Raw genomic sequence first — 15,281 nt, 5'->3', positions numbered from 1 at the left:
CTCCGCGATAACTGGATCAGCGCATAATTAAAGTCACTAGGGGCCTTTCAGGGACAGGAACACAGACAAATCCAATGACCAGAATTGATCTAGGAAATGAAACTTGAAACATCAGCCAACTTTTGCATGTCCACATATTCCCAGCACTTGTAACTCCCGTTTGATGTCTATGACCATGCAAAGACTTGTTTGTGACGGGAAAGCACAAAGAGCATGTGTTTAAAACAAAGATTGTGGATCGCAATATGTAGGCAACTCACCACAGACAGGCCTATTCCGACGAATTAAACTGAACAGCAATATTTTTTTTTCAAATTGAAAGGTTTCCAAATTGAACTGGCGACTAGATAAGACCGCCTTTGTGTACGTCGTGGCCATAGGTTTAAGTGGCTGCTCAACCAAACACACAAATGTGGGGAAAATGGTGCGAGGAAAATAGCCCAGCAAACAGGCGAGTTGCTTAGCGACGGTCACGTACTTCGTGGGTAAAACCAAACTGAGTGGCAGTAATGTACATGGCGTACAATGCCTGTAGGCCTATTCATCGTGTTTTGGAGTGGGGTTATATCATATTTAGCAAGTTGAACAAACATTGAGTTGAACGGAATACTTTGGTGGTGATCGCTGATGACGCTGCTCGTCCTCAATTTGCAAAGACATCAGTGGAGTCAAGTTGAAATAAGGAGAAGAGCTTTTGGAGTTATCTGATCGGAACGATGAAGGACTCTTCGAGCCAGAAGCAGTCGGACCTGGATCAGGAGTTCGCCTCCACCACCACCCTGCACGGCATTGCCCGGATCTTCGACAGCACCCGGCTGCCCGTTAGGCTCCTGTGGCTGTCCATACTGCTGGGCTGTCTGGGCGTCTGCGTCTGGCAGATCACCGACCGGTTCCAGCGTTACCTCCTGCACGAGGCGACCACGGCGGTGTCGGTGGAGTACGTGGGAGATCTGGACTTCCCGGCGGTGACAATTTGTAACTTCAACAGGTGGGTCGGTGGTCTCTCAAGAAACTCACTTCATGCAACAGCGCCCCTCCTGTTTTCATAAACTTGCCAATACCCTTTTTTTGCTCAGTGTGAAAAGAATTGAACCTTATTTAACTGATAATTAATGCTAGTAATATTAATAAAGTGCTTGTGTACAACACAAAAGCGGCCATAAAGTTTACAGGTATGGTTGGACAGCAACCCCGAATGGAGAGGAAACCTAAATAATAAAAAAAAAGCAACTAAAGATAGAAAAAGTCTAAAAGGCCTGAGTGGACGTTAAAAAAATAGTAAGTGAATTAAACGAACATTGGAGGCTCGGGCGCACAACTCTCCTAACGATAAAAAGTAATTTAAACTAGTGCATAAAAAGGGTGGTAACAAGTCGATCGTAAATACAGTACAATAAAGGTAAAGTCTGTGAGCAAACGATATTACATGTACTTAGGAAGATGAGTCTTCAGAGGTCGTTTGAATGTTGATGAAAGCCAGCAGTAGGTATAGGATCTGAGCAGAAGCACACCCTCATCGGATGAAAAGAGACATATTGGTCGGGGGTGTTCATTTTGTTGGTAGCGATGCGACTGCAACGATTGCGTTTCATAGTCGTTCCAGTACCAGCGATGCGCGGTTATTACCAAAAAAGCCTCTGTTGCTAGGAAAACTGCAGCCTCTCTTGGTGCAGCTCGGAGCCAATACGGTTTGGCAGGTTGTTCCAGAGACTTACTGCTGCATCAGAAATGGTAGGTGCATGAGCACAAGTTGCAAACAAGTAAGAAAATTTGCAAAATAGGTTCAAGAAGTCAGAAAACCAGACCCGCGCAAAAGTTAAATCTTTGGGACGAGGGGACTATTTCTCCCTCAAAACGTGATGCTAACACTACTAGGAGAGTCTGAAATCTTGAATTCATTTTGTCAATTTACCACAGTGCACCGTTCACACCTAACTAGTAATTCACACAACGATAAAATTGCTACTTGAAATGTAATGGACTCAAACAGTTTTTTCTAACATCCCCAGATACCGTAGTTCAGCGCTGACCGAGGATGATAAGGCCCACCTGGAGGACCTCATCGAATATGCAGACTACGACTACGACACTTACGATGACGAGGAACCCGACGCCAGGAGAACAGCGCAAAGCCAAGGGGAGACGACCAACTTCAGCTTCTCTGAGGTCACTCTGCGCACGGGCTTCCAGATGGACGAGGAAACCCTCCTGGACTGCAAGTGGCGGGGCAAGAGGAACAGCTGCAATGGACAGGTGAAATTTCAAAGGACCGAGACGGTTGTTCTTAGGCACAAAGCCTGCGCTAATCAGCCCCTCTGGAATTAATGGAAACGGTTGGACGATCAACTTCATTTAACATTACACGTCTTTTAAATGTTCAGAAATTCCCCCTGCTTCTCTCGACAACTGTGGCTTTGCTATAATTTTACTCTAAGGGGGCACTATTAGGTACAGGCGTTTACTTTCCAAACTTTGAACCCAACATTTGTTCACTGAACACATTGGAGGCTCGAGTGATGAATTTTGATAGCAACCAATCTTCCACTCCTCTTTAATGCGAAAATCTACTGGCGTAAAGTTTTTTTTAATTATACACACGTGACAAGTTCATTTTAAAAACGTTTCAAATATCCAAGGATTATCCTGGAAATGAGGGCAGTTATACTGCATGCCAGTCCAGGAAGACACTGTTCGTAATGCCGGGGGGGGGTTGGTTCTGATCAAACTGTGAACCTGAAATAATCGTGCCTGTTGTCTTCCATTTAAACGACAGCAAGCACTAAAGAAAAGAAAATTCAAGACAGCAAATTATCCGAAATTCTAATCGTGAAAATACTGCGAATCTTCTTGGGATGTCATCGCACTTTCACTCATGCATATGTAAATTCCTATTAGCATTAAAAGCCAAAATGCTCAAACCGTGCCCCTTGAAGCTGATAAAACTGTAACATACAGTTAAATCGAAAACTAAAGGTGTATTTTCTAGGAGGTACCCTTAAGAACTACATTGCATGGATTATTTTACGAGAAGACTTGCTCAGTGACGTACTGTCATGTACCTTTTGTAGGCCTACAACCATACATCCCAAGAAACTTTAAAACTGCAAATAGTCAAAAATTGTACGTACGTCTGTGATGAAATGGCTTCAATATTCTAAATCCTGCTCAGAATTTTAACATAGATCTTTTCTATATATAAAGTAGCCCTATAGGCTTTTCATGTACAGTCTGTCTTCCACAATTTGCTTATAAAGTATGGAAGGCTGCATTCGCAGGCAAAACAGAAAAGCACCACAATATGCCTCTCTGGCAATGCAACATGGAATCGGTTAATGAGTGAAGGAGTGCATTAAAAATTGCACTGAATGCAGTATTCACACAAGACAAGCAATACCCGGTATGCATGTGGAGTGGTACCTCGACCCCTGATTAAAATGGCACATCTTCCCCGAGTTGTTGTATTCATATGGTTATCGCTGTACTACCAGTTTGGGTTGAGGACCTAATTTTCTATGTATTGGGAAAATTCATCTGCTGCACAGCCGACTACAAGGAGTCATTTATATGTAATTTTTGAGTTACTGCCGCGCTTGAACACTAAAATGAACATGCGTGCAGCTTACTTTATAATTATTTCATTTATTGACGGGTTACCTGTTTGTCCTTGATGCCACTGAATCTAATAAAAGACTATTTAAAAGTCCACAAAATTTTGGCTTCGGCATTTCGCGTAAGCAGTCTAAGTGGTAGATAAGAAAGCTAAACTGCATGAGTGTCCTTAAAAATTCACTCATCTGGTAAAACCTTGAAAGAAACGGGAACTGGGACATATATTCTTTACAGCGAGCAGAGGTATGTCAGACAGTCACAACCAGATATAAATCGAGACTGAAGAAATAAGCAGTTTCATGTTCCAGTGTCTCAACGTGCACAAATTAACAGTAGCGTCTGGCTTGTGCACTATTTTGACATGTGAACGCGAAATCACACAATTTGTCTACCTGAAAATGCTTCATTAAGAGTGTGCTTATGCGACCACTTCTGCTTACCATTTCTCTCCGAAGAATTTCACCCACGTATTCACGTCATTCGGAAACTGCTGGACTTTCAACTCCGGTGAGACCCAGGACGAGAAGGAAATAAGCGTATTAAACCAAATCCAACCTGGAAGCGGCAACGGCTTGACAATGGTCATTAACATCCAACAGGTTAGTAATATATCCAACAGGTCAGTTATTAAGCGTAGATGATCTGGTTTTCAAAGAGGGTCACCTGATGAGATCGCTATTTTAAGAGACACTGACTTAAATATTCTTGGATGTCTACAGTAGGCCTATGTGAAGACGAAAAAATTAAGATCAAGCGCGAATTAAACCGTAGTCGCTCGGGTCTATCAGCTAGGCCAAATTGGTCTCACGTTACATTAAAATTATAATGTTACAGGGCAGCGCTGGTATTTTATGGACAACATGGTGTTCTCTCGAGGGAAAAACATAAACCTTCAAAGACCTGCTACGCAAAAAAAATCTGCTGAGAAAAAGTGACTCAGCTGCCACTTGGGCGTACAATAAATATTTCCCTAGGCTGATTACCAGAAAATTTTTTCATATAGCTCAATTTACAAAGATTTTCTGCTTATTTGAGCATTTCTATGATATTGGGACCAGAGGCTCATGGCAATAGGTTACTGAAGCATAGTGCGGCTCACAAGATCAGCTGCACAATGAAGACATTAAACATGGGCGAGCCGATGGCATACAAGGGCGCCTCAGGCAGCTGCCAAATGACCCACATCAACTCACCCAAGTGTGTATTTGCCTGCAACTGGGGACCCCCTATTGTTCCTCTTTTGTTTGTACTTTAACTTTTTTAGAAGACCACCCATATGTTTTGTACACAGTTGTCAATCGGGGACCCTCTGTCAATCGGGGACCTTATTGTCCTCTATTGTTCAGGGTCCCCAATTGAATGCAGAAACAAACCCACACACACACGGAGTGCCTATGTTACTACTGGCGAGTTCTCAATAGACCAACTGCGCCCTCTAAGTCACGTGACTTATAGTGGTTATTAAATATCAGCAAACACAGCGTCCACCAAAAGCAAAGTGTTTCATAAGTATCTTGCATGTATTAGAAAAAAATAAAATCGAAGGTAGGTACCGTACTGATGTGCTTGGTATTACATACCGGTATCGTAACTCGGTTATATTGTTTGTAAACAACACTCAAAACACACGTTGCTATGGGGTTAATACCCACCATAGGTTACTTGCTTTAGTGGGCGCAATCAGTCTTTTTGTGCACATACAAATCATCGCCATAATTGAACGTACCCACAAAATCATAGTTTACATATTCTATACTTTTAGACGCGAAAACATCACTGAGACGCTGTCGGTCAAATGTAGAAAGGAGTCCATCAGAGAGCACAAAATTTGCCCATGGCAATGAATAGTACCAAGGGGGAAGCAGGCTATATGAAGATGAAGAATATGAAGATTGACAGCCGTGTGCTGTCAAATCACTCTGAGGTATAATTACTCCATCGTAACCGCGCCACTCATCTTGGACGAAAAAGCATGACAGCAAACATATTTTATGATAAAACATTGACCAACCTCATGACACTGCTGCAGCGTCTTGGTATAAACCATGCAGCGAGTTAAGACCTGGTGGTGTGGCATAGAGCTGCGATCGCATTACTGGCAGAGCGGATGTAACCAAATGATCAACCGAAGACCACTGAATAAGCTGCCACAGCCAGCAATAATAAACATCCTCATCTCTAAAAATCAGACAAATACTCGAACGTTTCTCAGGTGTTCAGCACACACATCGAATTAAAGCCTTTTGCTTTACAGTTTTTTGAGGGCTCCATCCATTTAATTTTGTCGATGTTTCCATCGGTAAGTCAGATAGTCGAAAAGACCATCATCATTTTGAAAGCGAAAGCCCACATTTCATCGCAAAAATAGAGCCCTTGTGAATGCTCCATTTTGTCCAAATGTCTCAGAAATTCAAGCTGTGTCGGTGGTTTCCACCCTTCTTATTTTTAGCAAACCCTCCTGTCCACCTTCAACAGACTAAAAAGTGTCCTGGTAACAGAGACGTTAAGGCCAGGTCATGCAAATTATAACCTGGCCCGCGCAGGCAATTATGAGCCAACCTGAAATACCAGACCACGCAAAAACAAGGCCTACTTCAATTGACTCCTAAAACATAAGCTCATCATTACGAATAAGGTTTCGAAGAGTGCGCTGTGACTGTCAAGCCATCACGTCGACAGAAAAAAACGGTCATCAACGTCGAGGGCATTCACACTTCCGAGTGGGTTAAGTACTGCTTGCAAATCTTTCTTACAATGTTGTAAATTAATATAAATACAGCAAAACTGTCAACTGGCATTTTGACTTCATTAAGTCAGGAAATCACATTTACGGTTTATCACTATACACACCTGAACTTGGTGCACTTTACATCACAAACACCTTCACTAATAGTTTGATGGAGAAGGGGAGACCATTTTACGAAACTATGCGGGGATCTTCGTTCTTTTAATTACAGGCAGAATACACCGAACCAGTACAAAACGGCAATTTAGAGGCCGGATTGAAGGTTTTGGTCCATGATCAAGAGACGCCGCCCTCTGTCGACTCAGAAGGATTTGCCATCGCCCCTGGAGTCCACGCGTTCGTTGGTTTACGTAAAATAGAGGTGCGTCTCAGTGAGTCATTTTGGTACCTACCAGCAGCACTGAAAAGATGCCCATCCCTCTTCATGAAAAAGGTTGGCCCTCATAGAGGCGTTATGGCATTGCGCACATTCACAGTTAACGGGAGGGGGTGGTGGTGCATCTGCGCAATGCGCCCACAAATCGTGTTCGCACAATGATTACGACAGCTGACCTTGATAATTTGCCACTAACAACATCTCCATAATGAAATGTGTCCGTCGTGGCTCTTCTGTTATGATTGAAATTCAGATTTTTTTTTAAACGGCCACATAGCAGGATTATATTAACCGTATTGCTGTTTTTGGTGGCGCAGACGTTCGATAACCTCTTATCAAATTTGGTATACACATTTCACTCACTTTGAAATCGAAACTTATCGGTGGAAGAAATTCACCGTTTTCTCGAACTGCGGAAAACAGCTCCAACATCACTTCATTCAACAGGATGCAATATCGCACGAAAACCAAAACCAGTGGTTGTGAGGGCTTGAATAGAGGGCTGCCATTTGGCAGGGCAGTACTTTTGTTTCACAGGGTGTTCCCTGTGGAAAAAAAGAGCCGCCCTGCAAGATGGCTGCCATGCAAAGCCTCTATTTGATGGTATGAGCCGGCTTTGCTACCGAAGCCCGATCTTCCCATTTCTCCTGTTGTCCCTCCCCAGAGAAATACTTCCTAGAGCAAATATGTGACATTTTACTGTGTCAACTCTTTTGGCAGTATGAAAACCTCGAAGATCCGTGGGGGGAATGCGATAAATCGAGGCGTCTGTTACACTATGACAAATACACACTTCCTGGTTGTGACATTGAGTGTCGAGCCGAGAGGATCTACGAGCGATGCCAGTGCAAACTTGTCAGGTAATCTCGGAAGTAAATGGTTCAGTCCAACAAAACGAAACGAAATAAAACAAAGTCAAGGCAAACGAAGCCAGGCCAAGCGTTTGGGTTCGCTTTCGCACCATTATGGACCATCCTCAGGGCCTTTGGGCCGGTTCATACTTCAGGCGAACGTGAAAGCGAAGCAAATTGACGTCACGAAAACATTTACAGAAAAATTCGCTGGAGTTGGAATGTGTTCAGTGTGCCTTTGCAAATTTGCAGCCGGCAAATTTGATCAAACGTCAGACCTTTGCTTTCACATCAAGTATAAGCTGGCCTTCAAGGTGTGTTGCCACGAATGCAGAGTCCACTAAGATTTATAGGGTCTGCTCGTTGACTTCAAAGTTGTGTTTTTCCTACAAGTGGTTGCTAAAACTATGGTTGGCCGGCGGTACAAAATAAAAGAATAATTCACAAAGGGTTTGAAATCCCACGTAAATATCACACCACCAGATATAAATACATGTACCGCTGAATTCTAAGAGAAAATACAACCTTATTTAAACATCAATGAGACAATGTCCATTTTGAAAGAATTGAAGGTAAAATCTAAAACCAAACCACAAGGCAATATCTCTGCAAACTTTGGCCGCCCATATAATTTGTAGGCAAAATGAGGGTGGTCTACACACTTTACAATAAAAAAATTGGCAATATCGTGTACAGGTCTTTGAATAATACTACGTGTTCCACATTCGTAGCAAGGTAAAAAATATTAACGATCACAGTGTCATCAGAATTCTATTATCTATAATGACGAGGCGGATCCTATTTGAGTATTTTTGAGTTATGACTATTTATAACTATTTTATTGTCAAATTTTCAGGCATCCCGGCGATGAAACAGAATGCTCTCCATTACAAGTCAAGAAGTGCGCCACACCAGTCCTAGGTACTGGCAAAATGCTAGTCTCGTTTCCAGCCAACTTGGCACCTCCCAGCCTAATAACCTCGTGTCACCTAATCATTTATGGGTATTTAGCCTTTTAACGTAGTTGATTGAATCGAACGGTTGAATTTAAAGCTAGTAGTACTCGAGGTAATATCAACCAGGAAAAAGAGTAAGAGTTGTATTAAAGGACAGATATATATACTGTCATAAGTTCATTAACCCTAACAGTCTTCAATCCTTCACCTGTTGGAGGACTGAGGACTGTTAGGGTTAAAGTTCAGAGCACATAGTTAGGTCACTCAGGTCAGTAAAGTCTGGTCCCTTGTGACTTGACATACATGTTTCATGTCGAATCGTTAGCGAGTGGGGAGGAAACCCTTGACAATCATATAAGAGGGGATCTCTTTTCCAAAAAGGCTCTTACGAGCACCCATGTCTATACTGAAGATACAAATTTGGTCTCTGTATATCTAGACACTTCGGGCACATTATCAACGAAGAAAGGTTAAGAAACATAAACCCGAAGTTCCCAATGTATGGTTTTTCTTTCTTTTCAAGCAAAACTCAAGACTGGCGAGGTAGAGGGCTGCGGCTGTCCCGTGCCCTGCAACTACAGCGAATTCCGGACCTCACTGTCCATGGCGACCTTGCCCAGCAACAACCTGCTGGTCGATTTGTGGAAGCTATACGGAGGAGATGACAGCGTTAATTACACCTTCGATGAGACACTAAGATATATCCGGTGAGTCTGGAGACATCAGGATGGAAATGCCTTATGCATATTTGTACCAACCAAAATTAAACCTTCTTTTGTAACCCTTATCACTCTTAACCAAATGATGACTGGAATATTCTTGTTGGTGTTTTAGGATTCACAAACCCAATTAACAGATTGACTAATATGTTTAACTGCATGGAACGTGATGGTTAATCGATAAATATGGAGACACCAACCTCAACATTAAAATGCTGTACCAACTTGCTATCCCTACAAACGTGGGGGTTGAATAAAGGAGAGACAGGTATCTGACAGTATTTGCTAAACAATCATATAGTGTGATTTGGCAATCAGAATTCGATGTCATTACTGTGGTGGCACAACGCTCGTGGACAGGTGTTATGCGCACATGCCGTCTCAACCAATAGGGCGTGGTGATTTGCAAAATGCACGCGCGCGTCATGCTGAAGAATTTGGGAGTGTACGGTGCCATCGCAGTTATGGGGTCTAATTGGATTTATATACAGACATTTGTATCTGTTCATGCCGAACTGCATGGTGTCGAAAGGGTTCTCAACAAATCCACTGATTTACACACATCAATAACATAAAGCACGCTGAAATCACTTTATATACCATTCACAAATACCTCAGAAAGTCTCCCTATTCAACAACGTTCAACTTGACCGTGTATTAATATTTGATAATGCCCGTTGCAGAAGTGAAAATTCCCGTTGCGTAAATCACCCGCTGGCACCTGGACACGAGACAATTTAATCGATTTTGATTGGTCAAGAGTCTGGGTGTGTGCAGCTGGCCACGCGCGCGCAAAGCCCATATAAGGAAGTCCTTTTTGACAACTTGTACGAGGAATATACCACAAAATGGACGAAGGTGTTGGGGAAATTGTAAGAAAAACTCTAAAACAAAATCCTTGGAAATCCATCGTATTGACTTCTTTTGACTAAAAAGGTATTTATGAGTGGGAATAAATATATGCAGCTCGTCTCGTCCAGTCTCCTAAGCCCGTTTTAATAGTAATTACTGAAAGACCTGATAATACTGTTTATCTTCAGGCAAATTTGAAATCTGAATTGTGATTGGTCGTTCCATGGCAACAAGCAGTGTGATATATAACTTTGTCATACTTCTGTGTTGGATACTGTCCGTTTATTGGCCCAGAACGATCACATGACAGGGCGACATATCCGCATATCACACTCACCGTGAGACATTTCACTCTGGACTACCGATGGTGCGTGCCGCACACACGTACACACACAAACAAAAGAGCTTCGGGAAGTTCGAGACGAACATTTGCTATCCTTCAGTCAGTTTTACGTGGCACCCACGATACGTTTTGTGCATAGGCTACCAAGGAATTCGATCAATGATTGCGATCGTATAACAGACTCGTTCCCGTCCCCGCAGCGTATAAGGTAATGCAGATACCACTAACCAGACTATATAAATGCACTCACTGGTACCCGCACTAGTTTCACATGAGAGTTTACGCAACTAACGAAAGTGAGGGGACAGTGCATTTGCAAACGATATCGTTTACGTCTGTTACGTTAATTGTATAGTTTTACAGTAGGCCCATCGTCTTCTGAAATACAGAGCTTGTTTCTTTTGATAAATTCCTGAAGACAGAGGTATCGCCGAGGACGGTATGCGTGCCCAAGGGTGTTCAAGACGTCATATCCCAAACCACAGCGGTCAACAATTGCTCAGTATTGCACGGTTCATATCAACCCCGCGTATTGCGCTGTTCTAATTAACCGCATTACGTTAAAAGCAAAACGCACAACTGCAAAATCTAATTCAAAGGTGGTGAGTTTGCGCGCATAGGCCCTGATAACATATTTACTCTTCAAGTTTGCTTGAAGATAAATTCGTTATCACGCTCATGGAACAAGGAAAAATGTTCGGCCTCGTGGTATAGAGTACCGAAGTGTCTACGCCAGGCGTACAAGTGTGTGTGTAAAAGGCATTAGAGCGAGAATCAGCGCGTGAACCAACACGCGAACGTACTCCATTCGTTTGCACTACACTTTCTAGATCACAGTGACGTCACACTTCTGTACTCTATACGAGACACAGACGCACTCCGTAAATCTGCGTTCCACTCGCGCTCGTGTGATAACTAATAGCATACATACAAACACTGTTAATATTCTCCACGAGCACTGTGCCATTCTCCGTGCTCTAAGGAGCTATGGAAAAAAAACTCAATCCACTTTGTTTCTCCCACCACGTATACAGGGATAACTGGATCTTTCTGGATGTTTACTACGAGTCTCTCAACTTCGAGAAATACGTGCAATCCGAGGCAATCACCCTATCGGCTTTGATCAGTAAGTTCAGAACCAAAAATGTAAGGGAAGTTTTAGTAAACCACAGCCCTAGTCAGAAACCCTGACCACAAACCCTTTCCTATCCGTAACCAATCACATAAACTAGCCCATTAAAAACCACCACTCAGTCAAAATGATTCTTTTTATCGAATTTCTGTTATTGGCCGAATAATGCATGTCATACAATGCGGACCACTGAGGGTGACAAAGTCCATTGCCATCAACCGAATCTGGATGACAGTTGAGAGCAAAAGCAAAATTGTTGGAGCAAAATTCATCAGCACCGCATTTTTGTTTTCGAGAAAGGTGTAAATTTGGGTTCCACAGAGATAATGTGCATCGATGAGAGCAGGTTTCGCGCCGCTTCGTCTTGCTTTTCGTTTTCACGAGGAGACAAATGAAACTTTTCTATTTATACTAAATTTACCTTGCACCTGGCACGCGCACAGGCAACAGCACAAGCGTTGCTGATAACGTTCTCTTCGATTTAGAGTTTCACGGAAGGACGTTTTTTTCGTAGATAACTTATCTGTTATGGCAGTCAAGCTATGATGACGAGACAGAATCATTTCAAGTGTTTATACATTCGAGCACTTAACTTACTTAATCGACTCTTGAAGTTGATTTTTACTAGTTCTGTGTTGTACCATGAAAACGGTATAGAGAAATCTTGAAAGTATCTCAAAGCAAACGAAAGATAGAAGTGCACAAATCAAATAGAAAGTATACAAACGTAAGATAGTGTTTATAACGATTTCACTTTTCAAAAGCTTGGAAAAATACCAGCATGGTCCCCTGCAGAAAGAAACACTCTAGAGGAAATGTTAAAGTAGACGTGGGAATAATGCCTTCTTTTTTTGGACTTTTCGCCGTGCTTCGCAGGCGACATCGGCGGTCAGATGGGCCTCTTCCTGGGCGCCAGCTTCATTACCATCACCGAGATCCTACACTATCTGGGTCGCAAGGCGGGCCTTTGGGTAACTAGCCGCTCCCGCCCGCACGCTAACCAATCAAAGGTTCGACCAGGGAATGAAACCGTGGCTATCTCAGACTTGTCCTCGCCTCACTGACTGCATACCCCTCTGTGTTAACTTTGGGGCATGGGAACAAACTCAAAACAAAATATCTGTTTACAAATGTCTCTATTTCCAGACTTAAATACTTTGCCCTGAAATAACACTATTTGAAATATCGATATTTCTTTATTCTGAATGGAGATATTTCTCTCCAATGAGAACAGATCGTCTTGATAAAACTGTCTATAACAGAAATATATTTATTTCTGATAAACAATATTTATTTCCTAATCTCTCCCTTGATATATCTCTTCAGATATATATCTATGGACAGGGATCTACATATAGAGATTTCTCTATTTCATTTCTGGTCCGCGTTTTCGCAGGTATTAAAATTTAAGATAAAAAAAGTGAGAGGTGCGTGTTGCGTTTTCGTCCTTTCCCTTCCTGTTTAAATCATGATACCGACACTCCACATACAACATGGTTTCACAGGTCCTCGTTGCGGGGCTTGCTGTATGAGTACACAGCGTCCCACGCGGCAGTCCGCAAATTCTGGCATCATCATCTATTTGGAGTTTTGACTCGCTATAATTAAGAACACCACGCCAGACATTGACATTTCTGTTAAGACAGTCAGTTACGCTGCAAAAAAATTAAAAAATAAATAAAAACTGTACATCTCTTTTTCTGAAATAAACATCTCTATTTGATCTAAATTTGATATCTCTAGGTAGGTAGATTTTGATATCTGTATTAGAAATAGAGACCTTTTCAGTAATAAATTCATAATTATGCACGCACGCGCACGAATGGCCGTGGCGGCAAGAAGTGGGTGTGGGCCATTGAAACGGTACAGGGATGCGAATTTGATGATAAGTTTCTCTCAGGTTTTCTGGCCTTGTTAAGTTTTTTCTACAGTCTCATTATATCGTTTTTGCTATTAGCTTCTAATCTAAGCGGAAGTTTCAGTGCTCTGTCAAAAGACTTTATAATCTTGATTATCCTGTGCGCACAAGATCGCCGTTTCTTAGTATGGCCCCCTTCCATCTTAAGTAGTACAAATTACATCATTAGTGCTCTTCGAGCCAACCTGTCCATTTGTAAACACGTACCGATGTTCAATGTACATGTACTGTACGTACATAGCTTACCATTGAACTTGGTAATAGCTCAGAGTGCTACCGACAGAAATGGTATCCAGATGTTACGTTTGGGGTTGTACGACAAGACAATGTGCAGATCCCAAAGAGAAAGGGATCTAGTTCATCAGATTTCCCAAGAGCAGAAAGCAGCGAATCGAATAGGTAATGAAGTCGTATTGTGTTATTTATAATACAAAGATGGCCATGCACTCGGCCGACGTACATTTTAATAAGCAGAGTACGAGATGAACTGATTAACTTTAGGGCAGCCTACAAACCAATGCAATTCTCACCATATTTCTGCAAACGTGTGTCATTTACAATACCGGTAGTTGCTAACGTAAAGTCGGTGTTCTGATTTTCCTGGTGGTCAGTTCAGTAATTCAGCTGGTAGTAATAGTTAGGAAAATATTGCCAAACCTTTTTTGGGGGGGTCAATTTGCTCTCAGTTTTTACTGAAAAGGAGTAAAGTTTTCATGTTTTTACAAATATTTATGTTTAAGTCTGCAAACTGATAGTAACTATAATAGTGCTTAACTTTTGGGCCAGCAGATTACTCGATCATGATAATTCATAACGGGTACGTTTCTGCTGTCCGAATGCAATTACATATATTAGTTATCATTTCAATTTTTCAGGAGTTACGGCCTTTTGATGCCCAATGTGTGGAAGCACTGTCTGTGCATATGTAATAATTGGGAGTCGAGTTAGATGACCAGCTGAAATTTGGTGCCAGTGTGAAAGCTAAGTACAATAAATTACAACAGTGTTTGTTCTTCCTACATAAACTCAAGTATTTTGATGTTGACAGGACGGCACTCCAAATGTTTTATTACACCGTAGTACAGAGTATTCTCACTTTTTGTCTAATTTGTTTCCCATGATGGAAATATGAGGGCCCATGATTAAAGCAAGCTAAATAGAAATGTTAACCATCGGGCAGATCTATCGGTCTATAGCAACAGTCTCCTGAGGCACTGTACAGATATCCCACGTGCAATGAAACAGAAATTGTTCTGTCAGACTCCATCATCGGCTTCATGCCAAATTTCAGAACAGTTCGAGAAGTATTCGCTTTCTTCAAGGAAGGATCAGAACACAGCGCTACGGTGACTCATTTGTTCCCGCACCGCTGGAACGAGGAACTGCTGTGGAATAAGTCCCTTCCGCTGAACTATGATTCCATTAATAATTATCATTTCTGTGCGTGTACATTGTATATTTATGAATTGTGATTGAATACTGAGTTTCACAGTAAGCGTTGGATTTTTTTTTATTTACTGTAATTAAATCAGCTTTTTATGTTTATGAAGTCCTTGTTTTATTATCTTAACCTGTCTTTACATTTTACTGTACTTTTAGCTTGTATACAATTTTTATACGTCCTACCTGTAATTTGTTTTTTTTTCCTAAAGGCCATGTGAATTCCCCCAAGATGGAAAATAAGGTTCTATGTTTAAATGCCCGTACACATCGAGTATGTTCTGTCTCTGCAGTACACAAGTGTTTAATTTTCATTTTTACTTCACAAGGGATCCTTTA

The 15,281-nt window shown here is 41.8% G+C and overlaps 1 protein-coding gene across 1 annotated transcript; it reads left to right on the top strand.

Moving 5' to 3' along the window:
* Positions 1–560: 560 nt before the first annotated feature.
* LOC110977200 (acid-sensing ion channel 2-like) lies at positions 561–14,167 on the top strand. The gene is made up of 9 exons (XM_022231111.2): positions 561–988; positions 2,010–2,253; positions 4,065–4,208; positions 6,567–6,716; positions 7,452–7,591; positions 8,439–8,503; positions 9,062–9,245; positions 11,487–11,578; positions 12,461–14,167. The coding sequence occupies exons 1-9, from the start codon at positions 717–719 to the stop codon at positions 12,646–12,648; spliced, it is 1,479 nt and encodes a 492-aa protein (XP_022086803.2). The 5' UTR covers positions 561–716; the 3' UTR covers positions 12,649–14,167.
* Positions 14,168–15,281: the final 1,114 nt, after the last annotated feature.

Source organism: Acanthaster planci, linkage group LG02 (genome assembly GCF_054643075.1).
Source record: "Acanthaster planci isolate LZ-2023a linkage group LG02, COTS_SCS, whole genome shotgun sequence".
Classification (NCBI taxonomy): domain Eukaryota; kingdom Metazoa; phylum Echinodermata; class Asteroidea; order Valvatida; family Acanthasteridae; genus Acanthaster; species Acanthaster planci.
The sequence above is the reverse complement of the archived record's forward strand: the minus strand, read 5'-3'. Positions and strand labels throughout refer to the sequence as shown.